At 45.0% G+C, this 16,999-nt stretch overlaps 1 protein-coding gene across 1 annotated transcript; it reads right to left on the bottom strand.

The window, feature by feature from the left end:
- Positions 1-2,329: 2,329 nt before the first annotated feature.
- On the bottom strand, positions 2,330-16,629 carry LOC104400378 (D-beta-hydroxybutyrate dehydrogenase, mitochondrial). The gene is made up of 6 exons (XM_010012679.1): positions 16,493-16,629; positions 13,359-13,431; positions 11,181-11,291; positions 5,977-6,118; positions 4,290-4,442; positions 2,330-3,018 (listed from the first exon to the last, which is right to left on the bottom strand). The coding sequence occupies exons 1-6, from the start codon at positions 16,573-16,575 to the stop codon at positions 2,549-2,551; spliced, it is 1,032 nt and encodes a 343-aa protein (XP_010010981.1). The 5' UTR covers positions 16,576-16,629; the 3' UTR covers positions 2,330-2,548.
- Positions 16,630-16,999: the final 370 nt, after the last annotated feature.

Here is a 16,999-nt window from a genome sequence, read left to right as displayed (position 1 = left end):
CCAAGTTGCCGGCTGGGCTTGAACCGTGACACCTCCTGACCACAAATCGGCTACCAAACCCTCCCAGCGTCAGGGCAATTTGCACAGAAACCTTTATCAGCTGTGATGCACTGGAGCACTCTCACCATGGCCTCCCCATCGTGTGTGGCCACATGGTCCCCTATGAATTGCTGTAGGGCCCCAGTACCATCACATCTCCTCTGGCCCCAGAGCCATGGCAGCTTCAGAGCTCCCTGTGGGCACCTCATGTGAAAGAGTGCAGAAGCCTCCAGAAGAGACGCTGGGTAGATGTGAGCACAGTTATCACTGATCAGCTTTATTTTTCTGACTGGGAATGAATGCGGTACTGTTCAACATCTGCTACGTTTGCTCTCAGGGGTATCTGAGCTAAACTGAGATCTCTCAGCTGTGCACTCAGGCTTTTCCATATCTTAACTTCATTGATGTCTGTATTAAAACCCAGCAGTAATGTAAAATTGGGAGGTAGCGTCCCAAGTGGAAGGACACGATTTTTTGTGTCACTTAACATCCTTGGGCTAAATTTTTACATTACAGGAACTTTTCTCATAAAGACTTTTGTTTCTGCTAATGTTATCTGCAAAACATTGTTATCCAGGTGCCTTGCTCTGCCTTGCAAGTTAGTCCCTGTGCCTGCTGGGTCTTTTGTGGTTCATACTCTTACATTTTTTCCAAGAGAGAAGTCAATGTACTGGTACATGAGGCAATATGCCCTGCCCCACAAGGTGCAGCTACCACTGCTAGGGCTCTGGAAATCATGAGGAGCTAGAATCAAGTCTCTCCCAGGGTTTTATGTGGGGTCTGCCAGTGACCTGTTGTGTGCCGGCCCTGCTGAATCACTGCCATCCCCCTCCCCTCTTCAGAGCTCAGTTTCTCTTCCTGCTCCCTGGGAATAATCCGTAATAATCCTTTGTAATCTGCAGGAGTTCAGTAGAGATGCAGGTTTAAGAATACAAAGAGTCCAGGGGTCAGACATATTTGTCACAGCATGCAGGATACATCTGGTACTCCTGCAGAAGTCGTGCACTATCCAACATGGACATGTAAGACCTAAGACTGCACATGAGCCTCTGACTGCAGTGTGTATGTGTAACAGGCATGAACCTCACCAGATTCAGAAAACCACCACTAAAGAATATAAGCTTTTCACCTTAAATATTTAAAGAACAGACAAGAAGCCTCTGAGTTTTGTTACCATTCATGTATACATTTATTAAGCCAAAGCAGTTTGATCATGTCACAGTATGTTACTAAAGCACATGAGATCCCTTCTTTTTAACTTCACTAACAATGGTCATTTTAATTATTTTGTCTTCCAAGCTTAAAAAAAAATATTCTTTCTGCATTCTTCATGAAAGGCTCTTTTATGGTTTATGGGGTTTTTTTCTTTTCTTACAGTACAAAATGAATGTTTCTCAGACATGTAAACAACCATCACGAAAATGAAACTGCTCTTAAAGTTAACGTTTTTGTCATGGACGTTCTGTTAGATTTGTGTTAGATGCATTTCAGCTCAGTGGCTCCTTCAATGAAAGTTACTGTTGTTATCATCACCTGCACCACAATAGTGCCTTAAGGCCCTGGTCAGGGTTAAGGCCCTTCTATGCAGGTGCTGTACAAATACTTCAGCGTAACCCCGAGGTCCCCGATAAGAATGGCATGGCTTAGGTGGCTATAACCCTCTCTGCTTGCCTCTGCTCAGCAGTGACCCTCACAAACGATAGGAGCTGAGTGAAACTCTTCTCCAAACTAAGTCTGGAGTTGATGCACAATGACTGTTTGAGAAGTGTTGCTACAGGCCAATCCTGACGCCTGCAGTCCTGTGCGTAAAGCTGCTCACACTCGGGGGAATGCTCATGTGAGTAAAAAAATCCTGTGGGGAAGGTCTGCAGGATTGAGTCCCAGGATGCATGCAAGAAAAGCAGACTTGTTCCTTTTCTCTAAGGTTTCAATATAATTCTAAGAGAAAAATGGACAGGGTCAATTGCTCAGTTTCAGCACCTCCAGCACTTTGAGTTCTGATCCCAAATTAAAGAAGTCTCTGCTCTGCCTTGGGCTACTGTGACCAGGCCTGGAAAAGTCTATTGTCATCTTTGTCATCAGGAGGCAGTGATTCGCCATTACAGCATGGAGGGCAAATCACTGTTTTATGGTGTGAAGGCTGCATCTTAGGCAGGAATTGTGAAGACTGTGTTTGGCCATCAGCAAAAATTATTCTGAAAACATTTCAAAGCAATTGCAGTTTAAAAAATGATTGTAACTTGGAAATTGAGGTGCAAAAAAGAAAAAAAAAAAAAAAGGATTACATGAAATAAATAGCAAAGAATCAATGTCTCTGCACAAACATAACGGATTCCTGCCTATGAAGCATCCCTTGCAAATTATTGCCCTTTAGGTTATGTCAGATGTTTAAATGAACCCTTTAGAGCTAAAATACAGTACTCTGAAATGAGGTTAGAAAAACTTTAAAAGGACTAATGGGAAGTGTGTACAATGCTCTCTTTACAATGGATTTCCCAGCTGGGTAGCCTCAGTAGACATAGAGCCGGTCAGAAATGGCAGCAGGCATGTGCGTCATGATCTGCATGCGGAGCCACCAGTAGTAATCCATGGGGTGGTAGCGGGTGTAGGGGGCAGTGGAGGTGAGCGCGTGGGTCACGCTCTCAATGACAGGCGAGGTGTCCGTGGAGCCGCTGTTGCAGTATGTCTCCATCTTGCTGACCTGCTCGTCAAAGTACTTCCTGCCATAGTCTTTGCGCACTATCTCAGGGAGCTCGTCCCACATTTTGTCGGCGATGGCTTTGATGCGCTCGGGGCTGTACAGGTTGGTGGCAGCTATGAAGTTGCCAGGCTCCACGATGCTGACCATCACTCCCTGGGGCTGCATTTCGTACCGCAGGCAGTCGGAGAAGGCTTCCACGCCAAACTTGGTGATGCAGTAGGGTGAGCGGGCAGGACTGCCCATGCGGCCCATCATGCTACTGATGTTCACCACACGACCTAGGCAAAGCACAGCCCAGCTGTGGTACCTCATCCAGAGCGGACACCCGACACACCACCCAACACATTCCGGCACCTACATCCACCTGCCCACTACATATCCATAAGGTCTGCCTGGCACACCTGGCTCTGGCTCTATCTGAGCACTGCTATTCTATGCAACAGCCTTCACGCAGATCAAGTCCACTGCTTGTGTGCCCTGGCTCATTATACCTGAGGGAACAGGAACACGGTGACACACAAAGCTCAGTGCTATGGAGAACACAGAAGAGTCTGGACAGAGCCTGCATGGTGAGAAACAGGACTGCTCAGCAGCAATGAGGGCTGAGCCCAGACAAGAGGCAAAGAAAGCCTCTGGCACGAAGTCTAAGCTTGTTTATTTGCAAGTCAAAGGCACAAAATCCAGGAGCCCAATGATGGCTTGTAATGTCTGTCTCTTAAAAGGGAATGGATTGCTCCTGCACTACAAACTGGCAGAATCTAAATCCACTGCACCCTTTTTGTGTAACAGCTGGATTATAGCTCAAGGCACAGAGCTGGGGCCTTTCTCCTCTCCAGAAGCCATCCATTTTGGCTGGGGAGAATGCTGGTAGAAGACTGAATGCTGTATTCTAATCAGAGGCTGCAGTTCTTTGCACCTTCTTTCTATCAGTGCTCACTGCTGAGTTGTGTTAGAAAGAGAAACTTTGACCACAGAAGAGGATACCCTTCCATGGTAGAAGAAGTGCTGCCTGGGCCACTATAGTCCAGGTCTGCACCACAGGACACTTGTCAATGTCTGTGGATGCTTCAAGAGTACAAAAAATATTCTGATTTAGTCAAGATAGTTTGCCCCAGTAGAGGAAAGCTTTTGCCCCTTTATGCCAAGACCCACACAAGCTCCAGGTCTGCACTCCTTTCCTGTACAAACCCTACCTCTCACACATTACAAGCTCCCAAAATAACACAGCTGACAGCTGACAACTTCCCTGCAAGAAGCATGTCATAGTGCACTGCTGCTGTCCACCCTGCCAGCACTGGCCCAGGTGGTTTGTGTAGAGGGGAGGATTGCTCCTGGCACTGGAATTTAGGGTGAGCTGTTCTTCAGGCCTGCTGCCTTGCAGCATACCTCAGAGCAGTTAGGTAATCTGTCATCTGTGTGTATGCCATGGGCCACATTCTGGTGTAAAGGTATGAAGGTGGCCAGTGGTGAAGAGAGAACCTTTTGGCCATTAACACAGCAAGACATGGGGCAGGATGAGGGACCTGCTCCAGGTCAGGAGATCACTCACCCTTTGACCTCCGGATGAGCGGGAGGAAAGCCTTGGTGGTTCGCACAGTCCCCCATAGGTTCACTTCAGCTACCTCCATGTAGGTGTCCATGCTGGTGAACTCAACTTCCCCGAATGTGGAGATCCCAGCATTGTTAACCAGTCCCCAGAGCCCTAGAAGATAAAATCAAGCAGAAAGCTTTCCCTCTGTGAGACTAATGAGAGAAGCTTGGAAAAGGCCTTGCTAATAGATTATTGGAACCACACAATAGAGCTTTTCATTGCAACTTGTAATGATGGAAGACAGACAGAAGAGTCCAGAGCGAACTTTAGTCTCCTGAGCAAATGTAATCACAATCAGGATCTGCCTGCACTGCCCAACAGTGCAGCCACAAAGTTCCATGAATAAGGCTCCCTGGGAAGTTCCGAGCCAGCAAACAGAGATCTTCATCCTTGTCTAAGTTGTTCTCCTTGCCGTTCTCTTTTATCCATTGTGAATTTTTTAAAGCAGCAAAGTATAGTCTCTAAATGCAAATAATAATAGGCAAGACCTTGAAAGAAACAAAAGAGTAATTCTTTTAAAGTAAAATCCCTTGTATCACCAGAAGAACTAGAATGTTTGCAATGCTGGGAAGGGGGCATGAGTAGACATAATACCATAGCCTCTCCCTTTTACTCTGCTGCAACCAAACTGGCAACAACTGAAACTACCAACTCATTTGGCAATGAAAAGAAATATTAAAAAGGAAATTGGAATAAAATTAACTCAATTCATATAACATTCTAATTGCACAGGAAAAGTCTGGGATGGCTTCTCCCTGCTGTTTTGAAAAACTCACTGTTACCTTTTGACTGTGTCCAGATCTGTGTTCTCAGAAGCAGTCCAGAAAAGGCAACTTCATTCTGGCCTATGCTTAAGAACACAGGGCTGGAAAACTCAATTCATATAGAAGATCCACGTATGAAAATTAAATTTAAATAAAAGTGAAAGAAATAGGTTTATGCAAAATCCAAAATAAAACATTACTGGTTGTTCTGCTTTTAAACAATCTTCGTACGCTCAAGGTGCATATTCTTTAGAGGGAAAAAATGTAGTTCACTGAAGGGTGAAAAGGTTTCAGGAACTGGGATTTTCACTGTACCAGAGCAGAATTTGCTGTCATCACCTCAGCACAATGAGGCAGGCAGGCTAAGAAAGTCAGTTAGTTACAGCTACCCCCTGAGCTCTGAAATCTATAATAGATGATAATATCTGCGATAGCATTGACACTCAGCTGGCTTCATGGCAAATCCTTTGGAAAACCTCTTCATTTCCTGTGCCTTTTCTAAGTTTGAGGGAGACATTTCCACTGCTAATCTCCAAACTCTGGACACTGGCCAGATTTTACAACATAAATGGAGTCATAATAAACTTCAGGTCACAGGAACAGAGCACTAATCCCACCACCATCCTGATTTCTACTTATGTCCCTATGGGAGCTAGCGGAGAAAAGAAGCAGTTTTCTTTCTAGATGCTGTCTTAAGTGGGAAGCTGCTTTCTTCCTACTTCAAGTGTTATAGCACAACACTTAAACAGGCCATTTGCTCTGCCCTGCTGCTCCTCAGAGTTTTGCGCCCTTCAATTATATATACCCTGAAAATGCTCTCAGAGGCCAGCTGAGGGAGCTCTGCCACCTACGTGACCTTACAGCCCACTGCAGGCACCTACCCTTCTCTGGGTCCTCCAGGCTGTTATTCACATGCTCCACTGCTCGGTCTACTTCTTTGCTGTCACAGACATTCAGCTGGACTGTTCTCATTCGATCACTGTTCATGCTGTCCAGTTCCTTGGACCCACCTTCTCCCTTGTCCTAGAGGGGAAGAAAGCACTGACTGGAATCTGCCCAAAGAACTTGTGTAGAAAATCAAATGCATAGCAACCATCAAATCAAACAAAAGACAGTGCACAAAGCAGTCACAGAATAATCAGAAGTCCTGCAGCTCTGAGAGGAAGGGATGGACAGGGCTGCTCCTGCAGAACACCATTCCTCCAGTCCTCCATCTGACCATGAGCCCTGCCACCAAATCAGCTGGTACAAACTGCTTTGACCACCAAGAAAACAGTCAGAGCTGGAGGTGCCCCAGCTAGGGAGCTCCTGCCCAGTACAAGCTCCTGAGATCAAGCTATGCCCCACTGCTGCAGTGAAAGGAACATGGTGCTATTCTCACTTTGGCTTGCATGTGTGGCACAGCAAACGCTTGGCAGGGGTAGGTATAAAACCCCTGCTGAGTGGCTGCACATGCATGTTGCACATCCTTCGCAGTCATGCGGCCAGCTCTGGGAGTGAAGCTCCTAGAAGGGAGGCTGTCTGCCCACTGCTCTCTCCCTTAAGATGATTTACACACACAGCTCTCACAGCCCAGAAACCCACCTACTGCCGCCAAGGCACTCCTACAGAGACCAATTGCCAAGTGCCTGGCCAGCTTGCCTGCTGGCAATTCCCCCTGGTGTCTTTTCCAGCATCTTGCTCTCTTCTCTGCCTCCCTCCATGAGCTTTTTCTCACTCCTGTTTCCCATCTCCACTTTTTTCCCAGCTCAGAACAACAGATTCCCTCAGTATACACATATCCACTCACAGCCCGGCCAATTAACTGTACTCAGAGCTAGTCCCTTCATAGCAGTGAAGCATGGCTATGTTTCCAGGACAGAGACACAGTTTATTAACATGAGTTTGGGACTATTCCTGAATCAATCCTGTGGTTGGAAGCTACTGGACTGTGGTGACCACTCCAGGGTACTTTTGTAGAGGATGGTGAGGTCTAGCCTGAAAATAATCATTTTTTTGGAACATCCCTGTCTTTACTGTAAGAAACTCCCTCTGTTCCCTCAGTATCATCCCTCACTAGAAGTCTTTTACTCCCCATTAACAGGCTAGACATGGAGCATGTCCCACAGGATCACCTGATGGCTGCTCAGCTCTTCCCCCACCACTCAATCCTCCAGGTAGCCCCACTCACTGTGTCAGCATCAGCAGGCAAGCACTGGAGTGCTCTTCACTCCTGACAGATGGGGCTTTTTTGCACAGATAGCTTTTTTCCCTCTGCCTGGAACAGGCCAGTTCTTCATAGCAGGGCTGTTTTCTGCCTGCTGAATGACATCAGATTGTTCTAAACACCTTGAGCCACAGGCAGCTCCCGTCAGAGACTGCCGGCAGTCAGCTGACAATGAAACGGTGTTCATCTCTGCAGTCTGAACCCAGGCTGCCCATTTTCTGCCCCAAGGCAGAGTTCCCTTCAGACACCACACTTCAGATACTACACAAGGGTGACCATATGTCCCCCTATCTCTGTGCCACCTGTCTTCCAAAAAACCTTCTCCTGGCTCCTCTCATTCCTGGGCTTATCCATTGTGCTCTCACAGTTCACTAACTTAAGTACCTGATGTCTTCTTCTCCACCCTTCCTTATTCCACTGCAGACTGTTAATGCTGGTTAGTATTTGTCCTTAAGAGAAGGCATCTACTGCACTCTCTTCACACAGAAGTGCACTGCATACAAAATGGAGCAGTTAAAAGTCCCATGCACAACCTAGTAGTGTTTATTTCTACAGTGACTGGAACAGTTTTGTGTTAAGTTACTGCTCACTCAACAGCACTGAGGTGCCAAAGCCAGTGTGTATGCCAAAGCATTGAAAAACATGCAAGTGGCACATGTGGGAATGCCAGCAGGGAATCAGCAAATACAAGCATGCAAGTCCCTTCAAAAAAGCAGATATGGCTAAAAAGGAAGAACAATGAGGCCAATGTGTTTCTTTCACTGATCCCAGGTTTGTAAGGTGCTACAAAACCCCTGGGCCATGACAACACACCAGCCTCAGAGGCCTTGTAAGCTCTACTGGGGCCTACACAACATCCTCTTCTTCCTCCCTTAAGGGTTGGCTCAGGAAGCCAACATCCCTCCTGCCCTCTCACCCACATGCAGCTGGGTGCTTGGACAGGGACCCTTAAGGCCGGGATCCTGAGCAAGAGTTGGACTCTGGGCATGAACCCAGACCCACAGGGCCATTCCTTTGGCTCTCTGGAAAGGGCAGATGGGTGGTGTTTAAGGCAGGCACCCTATGATTGTGTCATGCTCTCCTGGCACGGGATGCAGCCATCCCATAACCCTAGGCTCATACCCAGCAGTGAAAGGACCTTTTCGCACTACGCCAAAAGACCAGTACACCTCTGCTATGAGCCCCAGGGCCTGCTGTCCCCATGGCAAGAGGGCCCAGCTCTTGCATACTGAAAAAGCACATCGTTGCCTCATCTTCCTCTTAGCATGGTCATCTTCTGGGGTCCGTGGGCTTCAGCTTGCATCTTTATCACTGTGTCTTTGAAGTGGTATGTAGCACCCTGTGCCTCTGAGCACTCTTGTTGAGACCTACAGTAACTGGTCTGCATGCTGGCTTGCTCAGATAACCTCTGCCTTCTCATCCCCCTGCACACTGCAACAGGCCTGAGCACACAAAGCAAAGCAAACAGGAATTCCATAACACTCCTGACAGCTGTGACAAACATCACATAATGTCCACTGGTGTAAGATACTGATGGAAAAATACCTTCTTCATCTTGTGTCAGCTGGCTCCTCCAGCTATTGACCAAAGAGGAAAAAATAAGACAGCCGCAGCTCGATCATTCATTGGATCCAGTCTACCACTGTCTTTTGGCAATGAAGTACCAACACAACTGTCACATGAATATATTTGCCGGTGAAAATGTTAGGAAGAAACTGTGTGTGAAATAGCAAACTGTTAGCACAGATCCATCCTCAGGCTCCCCTCAGTCGTGGCTCTAAACACCTCTCTCAGGTTTCCTTCAGTAAAAATAGTCAGGCACTCAGGATCTGGCACTCCAGGAAACCTTTCCTGGTGAAAAGTCAGCACTGCACATACTTTTAATTTGCAGTAAGGATGTGATGCTCCCAAGAACAGTACATACCCTGAGGACATGATGGCTTCCCAAGCTAGAGTATGCTTCTGATGTGCAGGTGTGCTGTGACAAACAGTCCCATGAAAATAACACTGAAGTTTCATAGCCATTTCCTCTCTGTCAGGGCTAGGTCGAATATACCCAAGCAAAAGATGATGCTTCTTATTTCTACCTCCACTTCTACCTAGCATCTAAAAACATACCAGGCTTTTTCTGCCCCTAAAATCAGCACCAGCAATAATTAATACTGATCAGAATTCTGCTTACGGTTTTGCTGTTGCAAATAAGAAACCAGCTCAGTCTCCTGGAGTTGTCTTAGTTCTACAGAGCAGTACTACATAAAGTATATGCCATGAAGGCACACAGGAGGCCAACTGGTTAACTAAGGAGCTTTGGCATTTTACAGTGTTTTTCTGATGACAACTGCTGTTACCCGTCTTGTCATAGTCACAGAGATTTTGGAACATGGGATGAGCGTCCAGCTAAATAAAAAAATATTTAATTACACAGTGATACAGCAAAGCCTTTTACTGATTTTTGGCAATGAAATAAATGTTGATCAAAGCCTAAAAGAGTTCTGGCATGCTGCTGCATGTCAGCTTATGCTGAAATTGTCAGGTGCCCAGATTTTCTGCTAACATGCATTCAGTGGAACGAGTACTGAAGACACCAAAATGGAAGGGAAGTTTCAGTGACAGTTAAAGAAACGCTCACTGAAATACAGGTCTCTCTGGCAGCTCAGACAGAGGAAGTGAAACCAGAAGTAACTTTGCAGCTCTGAAATTTTTGGCTCCTGTCGACATAGAGGCAGGCTATTATTCTAAATAGTGAGTTTTAAGTTTGCAACATTCTTATATTTTCTAATGTTGACCCACAGTTACAAAAGCTGAGTAGAAACATCTGCCAAAAGTCTACCCTCTCTCTTGACACCTTTTGAAAAGCAGCAGTTTGTAAGACGTGTCTTGTTCTACTGTAAAGCCTGTAGAGGGAGCCCAGGTTAACAAATAAACCCTTGACCCAAAGCTGAGATACCGCAAGGAACAGAGCTATGGAAACACAACCTTCTCTCGAAAAAATGCAGCAGAAAGAAACTAGTAACTTAAGCAAAACTTAGTAATAACAAAAAAAAAAACCAAAACAGTAGAAAGAGTATGGATAACAAAAAAACACCTGGCAAATTCTCTTTGAATAATATAACTATTCAAGATACATTTATAGTGATGAGCAAACTAAAAGATTAGGATCATAATAACTGACCTACCCCAGGATATCCTGAGGAGTAAGTTTGCTTTTGTTGGGAAATGACCATGCAGCTAAAAAAGTGCAGCACTTCATAGAGAGGCTAAAGCTCTCTCCTATTCTCCATGACCAGGCATCTCTGACTGCTATACAGAGCCCTCCTGAAGAGTGTGCCAAGATTGCACCAGTAAGCTATTTGTGGCCTGTTTCTGCTCTCATCTGCACTAGTGGAACTCTTATCACTTTCACAGTGATTTCAGATGACCCTCAACACACACTGATGTACAGCTTTACTCATGAATATAGAAAAATATGCTTATACCATATGCCATAAAATCACTGGTGGCTTGATGTACATCAAAATTAGAGATAAACCCTGCACAAATATGTGTAGTCTGAGAGCAGGGCCAATGGTCCAGACTTAACCTGATCCCAAAATTTGCTTATGGATAAGCCTATAAAATTAGATTCAGGGTTCCAGTTCATCAGATATGGAACAGATCACAATGTTGTGATTCAGATAAGCAGCTCCTCATGTTCAGTCCTGGTTCTGGTATAGACCAGGCTATGTTTTATGAAATTCAAGCACCCATGTCTTTCCCTTTGGGCTATCAACCACCCTCCTTCTCTTCAGGAGAAAGCTGTGCAAAGTGGAGAGGGAAGACTGAATTTGCTACATGTCTGCTCACATGCCACACGTGAAGAACAGTTTTTGTTTTCCCTACCTTTTGCAGGCAGCCAGCGTAAATAACGAAGCCTTTGGCATGCAGGTGCTTGGCCAAGGCAAATCCAAAGCCTGAGTCACAACCTGTTATAAGCACAGCTCTGCTGCCAATCTGCAAAACAAAACAGAACAAAATGCACTGGAACTGAGTATTTGAAACCAGTGATTTGTAGTACACTGAACAAAACCATGTCCTCTGCCAGGAGCAGTCTGTCCCAGGGACGTTCCCTACACTTATTGCCAATACTGCCACCCAGTGCCTCCTGGAGACAAGAAAGGAAGGTTTCATATGGAGTTCGCTCCAGTGAGGTAGGATCACTGTCCTCCCAACACAAAAAGAATGTTGGGCACTGTCCTGGGTTCAGCTATAGCAGTCATTTTTTCTCCTTCTTAGTAGCTGGTGCAGTGCTGTTTTTGACTTTCAGCCTGGCAACAACGCTGATAACACCGATGTTTTTAGTTGTTGCTAAGTAATGTTTACTCCGACCAAGGACTTTCTCAGTCTCATGCTCTGCCAGGGAGGAGGGGAAGCCGGGAGGAAGCAGAGACAGGACACCTGACCCAAACTGGCCAAAAGGGTATTCCATACCACAGCACATCATGCCCAGTATAGAAACTGGGAGGGAGTTACCTGGAAGGCCCAAATCACTGCTCAGGTCGGGCTGGGTATCAGTTGGTGGGTGGTAGAGCGGTTGTATTGTGCATCACTTGTGTTTATTGTTTTCTTTTCCTTTTCCGCTTTTAGTTTCATATCCTCTCCCCTTCTTATTTCCCTTATCATTATTATTACTGGTGGTAGCAGTACTGGTTTTGTATTATACCTTAGTTACTGGGCTTCGCTTATCTCAACCCATGGGAGTTACATTCTTCCAATTCTCCTCGCCATCCCTCCGGGAGCAGGGGGAGAAAAACAGGGAAAGTGAGCAAGTGGCTGCATGGTTCTGAATTACCAGCTGGGCTTAAACCACAACAGGCACCTGTGGCAACAGGCTCCCAAGGCAGAGACCAAGCAAACCATTCTCTGGCAGTTCACATCCATCTCAAAATGTGAAAATATACGAAGACAGTTCCCAAGACATGTTTTCCTTCAGTAGGAACTGTTCCTATATGTTCAAAGCAGGCAGGAGCCCGCTCTTCTGTGCCATGCCGCCCGTAGGGCATGGGGAAGATAGGCTGGCTGAAGAAAGGATACGAATTAACATTACTGATTGCTCATTCATTTTCTCTTTCTAGCATGTAAACCCTCTAGTGCTGGGTTTTAGAAGCTAAGCAGAATCAAATGGATTTAATATTTGAAATTAAAACTGGTTGCTCATCAGTCTCTTTGTTTGTTTTCTGGTGATCTTATTTTTCCAATTCAAAATTTAAACAGAAGTATACTTCCTTTTTTCTCCAAACCCCTTCTTCTAACCCAAAGAGAGCCAGCAGTTCAGTGACATGTTAAAGATTGCACGGCTTATCAGACATTCCGGCAGCAACAAATGTACATATGGCAAGATGCTGCTGTGGGTAGGATTAGGTAATAATTACTCACAATCATTCCAACTCATCTCTTAACAAACTAGCAATGTGGCTTTCCCCAGCATACATAGGGATTCATCAGGCTCACACTGGAAGCCCAGAAGTGATGCAAGGGCCATATCTGAATTTCTCTGAGGCTGTCCCAGTATTATGGAGCAAGATGTGTACGCTCTAGCACTGCTACAGTGCTGAGTTCTGTACCTCAGGTAAGTAGGCAGAACATCCCCCTTCCTATTGCCTAGCACTGTTCTAGCAAACTAGCACCTTCCAGGAGAGGCCTGTTAAACAAGAGGGCCACTCTCTGGATCAAGAGATGAGGACACACTGATTTATTTATGTCTTTTTACACAACCATACTCCAGAAAGAACACTGTATTAGGAAGTTGTTATGCAAATTCCTTTCACTCTAAGGTGGAAGATTTCATTTGCTGAGTGAGTTCCAAAAATAGAAAAAACCTTGTAGTCTGATTATTTCCATCCCTAGCACCATGCTACGTCAATGGAAGCTCTCTGCTAGGAAAGAATGTGGAGTATGTTGGAGAGGTCCAGCTCAGAGTCTTTCTGGCAAATCGGAAAGAAGAATTTGGTCACCAGGCTCAAGGGATTTTAAACCCCCAGCTCAATAGAACTAGTTCCTGGAAAACACAATCACACTCACCTGATCGACTTCACTTGCATAAGAGCGGCTGTCACATGAGGACAAGAGAGGGAGGCAAAACCTTTGCATGGGTCTGTTGGAAAAACAACAAACAATCAGGCACAAAGTATCTTCTCTGCACCCTGGTGCTGCAGCTTACACATGAAAAGGAATGTAGTGTTGTCTTTATACATGATGTAGACTGTCATTTGAGAAGACAGAATCCAACCTACAGTTCCCCTTAGTCTGAACCTAGGTGTTTTCTACTGTATAAAACATTTGTTTCTCCAAGGAGTTTGATGTTATTTCCAGGTGCAGAAGCTGTCTGGATATCACCAAGAATTCTAAAATAGCTCCTGGTCTGGAGGCACAGAGCTGCTTCCACTGCAAAATGGGCAGTACAGTCTTTTCATTTCCAACAGCAACAACACTCTCACTTAAGAGTTGCACAAAGCTGGGGTAGAGAAAGTTATTCATTTGTTTGATGAAAGTATTTTGCCATGGCATCGCCTCTGATTCCCAGCCCAAGGCTGAACTTCCTTGGATCTATCTTCCTGCTTTTACACACAGCTCTACTCTCCTGTCATCTTAGATTACACTTCTTCCTCTGCAGCTTCTACCCATTAGATACTGTTAGATTTTATATCCCCTCTTTGCAACTGTCCAAGCTAAGAGACAGCACATCTTTTAATAATACCCGCCATGAAGGCCTGAAGCTCCTCCACATAGAATCTTGGATTCCCAGGAAGATAAACTACGTTCACAAAGACAGACCAAGCAAAGCAACAATGCCTTCCAGGGAGTGAGATTCTACTTAGAAAAGCTATGCTACCAGTAGCATCATGCTGTCTTAGGTCTTGCCATCATTCATCAAAACTGGGCCTAGACAACACACCAGAGCAACCCGAGCCTCTGTCCTTGCCAGCAATCTCTCTGAATTGCATCAATCAGCTTTTTCATTTTTGCTTTGGGCACTGACATTGCCCTCCCAGAGACTTCTGTCCTTCCCCTAGATTTGCTGTATTTTATCTACTCTAACAACATCTGTCTTTCAGCAGAGCTTATCTTCCAGGCTGTTCATCCTTGTAAGTGAACCTGCATCATCATTCACTATTCTCTCCTCAGACATCACAGGCACTCCCAGGGTGACCTGTGCTACACTGAGCAGCAACTTGCAGACACTCTGGCCTCTAAACTCCATCTTGGGAAAACAAGGCTAGAAAAAAGGTCTGCTTAGGCAGAAGCTTTGAACCAGATGGAAAATGAGCTGATTTATATTCAGGCAACAATGTTCACTCACCTTCCTGCATCAGGTTAGCTCCTTTTCTACCTTTGAGTGTCACAAACTCAATCATCTCTTGAAATAGCTACAGCCTATTTAATCACTGCAAAGGTCAGTCCCTAGGTGAAGACTGTCTTAACATCACTGACCTCCAAACCTGACCTGGAACTTTTATCTCACAAATAAACTTCTTGGTGTATCTTAAAGTGTCCAGAAATGTTGATAACATTTCTCTTAGTTGCATGAACTTGATTTTTATTTTTCAGTGTCATATCTGGTCCTGTTATTTCACCACAGAGCACTGATTTGCTGCACTCTATTCATAATAACCTGTAGAGAATAGCTACTTGACATTCTGCCTACCTTGACCTGAAGCCAAGGGCACCAAATAGATGCCAGCTGCTGATCAGCAGCAGTGTCACCAGAGGGAACAGCTACGAAGCCTATGCAATGCTAGTCCCCACACAGTACGCTAATGTACCATAAGCCATTTCTGTCATTCTGCATGAATGAATTCTAGAGACCACAACTGAGAATTCTGAAGTGCACAGATGGTCCTCAAATTGAATCTGTGCCTGTAACCATGGATCACTTTTGTTCACTTACACCAAAAAAGGCAGTCCTCAGCTTGAGGAGTCAAGTATATACATGCTACCTCAATGTACGAAGATACTAGTATAGTGACAACAATGCCTTCCAGATGAACAGCTGGATTTCCGTTTCAGGTTTAGCAGCTTGTGGGTACTTCAAAAAATGCAACACATTTTTGCCCTGAGTACAAGACACACAAAGCACAAACACACAGCAAGCAAAACAGAAGAAGAATATGCTGAAAATTCTATTTTCAAGTGAATAAAGCACTAATTTGTACATTTAAGGACACAGCAGATTACTGCTGGCAGATGCCTGCTGGTGCAGCTTTGGGTTATGTGTGTGTAGTACATAGGAGACATAAGGCCTATGTCTGTTTGCACAGGAAAACTCTAACAGCTTAGCTATCTTTGGTCTCTGCAGCTCGCTGTTACGGGAGCCGTCCTTGATGGTGATAGTGCTGGACACCACTATCAACAGCAGTAGAACAATACTGAGGTGGCAGCTCTTGCTTAGCAGGCCATGAGCCATTTTTAAACAGCTTATGTACAATTAGTGGTAAACACACCGTTGTTTGGGAACCCTACTCTAAGCCAGTAAAAGCACTCAGCTTGCTCTGAATTTGGACTAGTAGGGTTCCCATCATATACCAATGTAAAAGGTATTTTTTTTAGAGCTAGGAATTAGATTTAGATAGGCAATTTTCTGTTCATGTTCAGAAAAAAACCAGCTTCATTACTCAGCTCACCTCCATTTCCCACTAAACCCCGCCCCCCTCAACTTTCATTTCATGTGATTCATGGCCTCTTTGATGAAGTTACAGAAATACATGAGAGTTTCTTGCTCTGCAGCAAGGCCTACTTGCTGGTATTCAGAAATAAATCCTTGCTTGACACTGAATTAATGCTCTGCTCAATCCCCTTTTGACTGCAGATGATTGTACAACTGTAAAAAAACCCAAACATGTTGCCAATCCCTCCTTGCAGATAGAGTCCATCTATGCTCAGCTCAATGACTGAGCACTGGCATGGGTTGCCCAAGCAGGTTGTGGAGTCTCCATCCTAGGAGATACTCAAAAACCATCTGAACAAGGTCCTGGGCAATCAGCTCTAGGAGATCCTGATTGAGCAGGAGGCTGGACCAGATGACCTCCAGAGGAGCCTTCCAACCTCAACCATCTTGTGATTCTGTAAATAAACTGTCTCACTGAAATTAAATGAGCCCTTGATGTGTGCTTTACTCAAAATCTCACTTTCTTCTCTTCCTCCACCTAGTTACTTACCTGAGGCCATTCACCGGGTCCTTGAAATTCAGGGCTTTCACAGAGAAGTTCAGGAGGGGCCGGGACAGCTTAGTAGCCAACATGCTTTCAATTAACACACTCTACCAACTGCAAGACTGTTCTTCCTTTGCTCTGCAATACAAGATAGCACCTGTTGCTCAATTATTTTGGAAGTCATGCTGACTCTATATATTTCAACATTAAAATAAAGTCCAAAGGAACTCATATTTCCCCCTTGCAGTCCCTCACACTGAGATAAAGAGCTCAACCTTCAACCGTCTCAAGATGCTTTTAAATAAGGAAAAAGATTTTAAGTGAAGTAACCAGCAGGGAGGCATTTAAAGAAAATGTCCATTTCTCCTTTAGCACATCTTTACCTGTATTCTCTGAAACAGCTAAAAGTTAAGGTACCTTCACAGAATATGATGTTTCAAGTGAGCTATATGAGACAGTGTTAAACTAAAATACAACTTCAAGTCATGGGTGATGTTACTTGTTCTGTAACAA

Source organism: Nestor notabilis, unplaced genomic scaffold, assembly GCF_000696875.1.
Source record: "Nestor notabilis isolate BGI_N333 unplaced genomic scaffold, ASM69687v1 scaffold22414, whole genome shotgun sequence".
NCBI classification, from domain to species: Eukaryota; Metazoa; Chordata; class Aves; order Psittaciformes; family Psittacidae; genus Nestor; species Nestor notabilis.
Note: the sequence above shows the minus strand (reverse complement) of the source record. Positions and strands in the feature narration are given on the sequence as shown.

Bases quoted from the DNA above. Each gene is read 5' to 3' on its own strand.
- LOC104400378 (XM_010012679.1), bottom strand. From the start codon at position 16,575: ATGTTGGCTACTAAGCTGTCCCGGCCCCTCCTGAACTTCTCTGTGAAA. The intron at 4,443-5,976 runs GTAGGTGCCTGC...TTTATCTTCTAG, and splicing joins CCTGGAGGACCCAGAGAAGG to GGCTCTGGGGACTGGTTAAC. The intron at 3,019-4,289 runs GTGAGTGATCTC...TGCTTTGCCTAG, and splicing joins GCTCATCCGGAGGTCAAAGG to GTCGTGTGGTGAACATCAGT.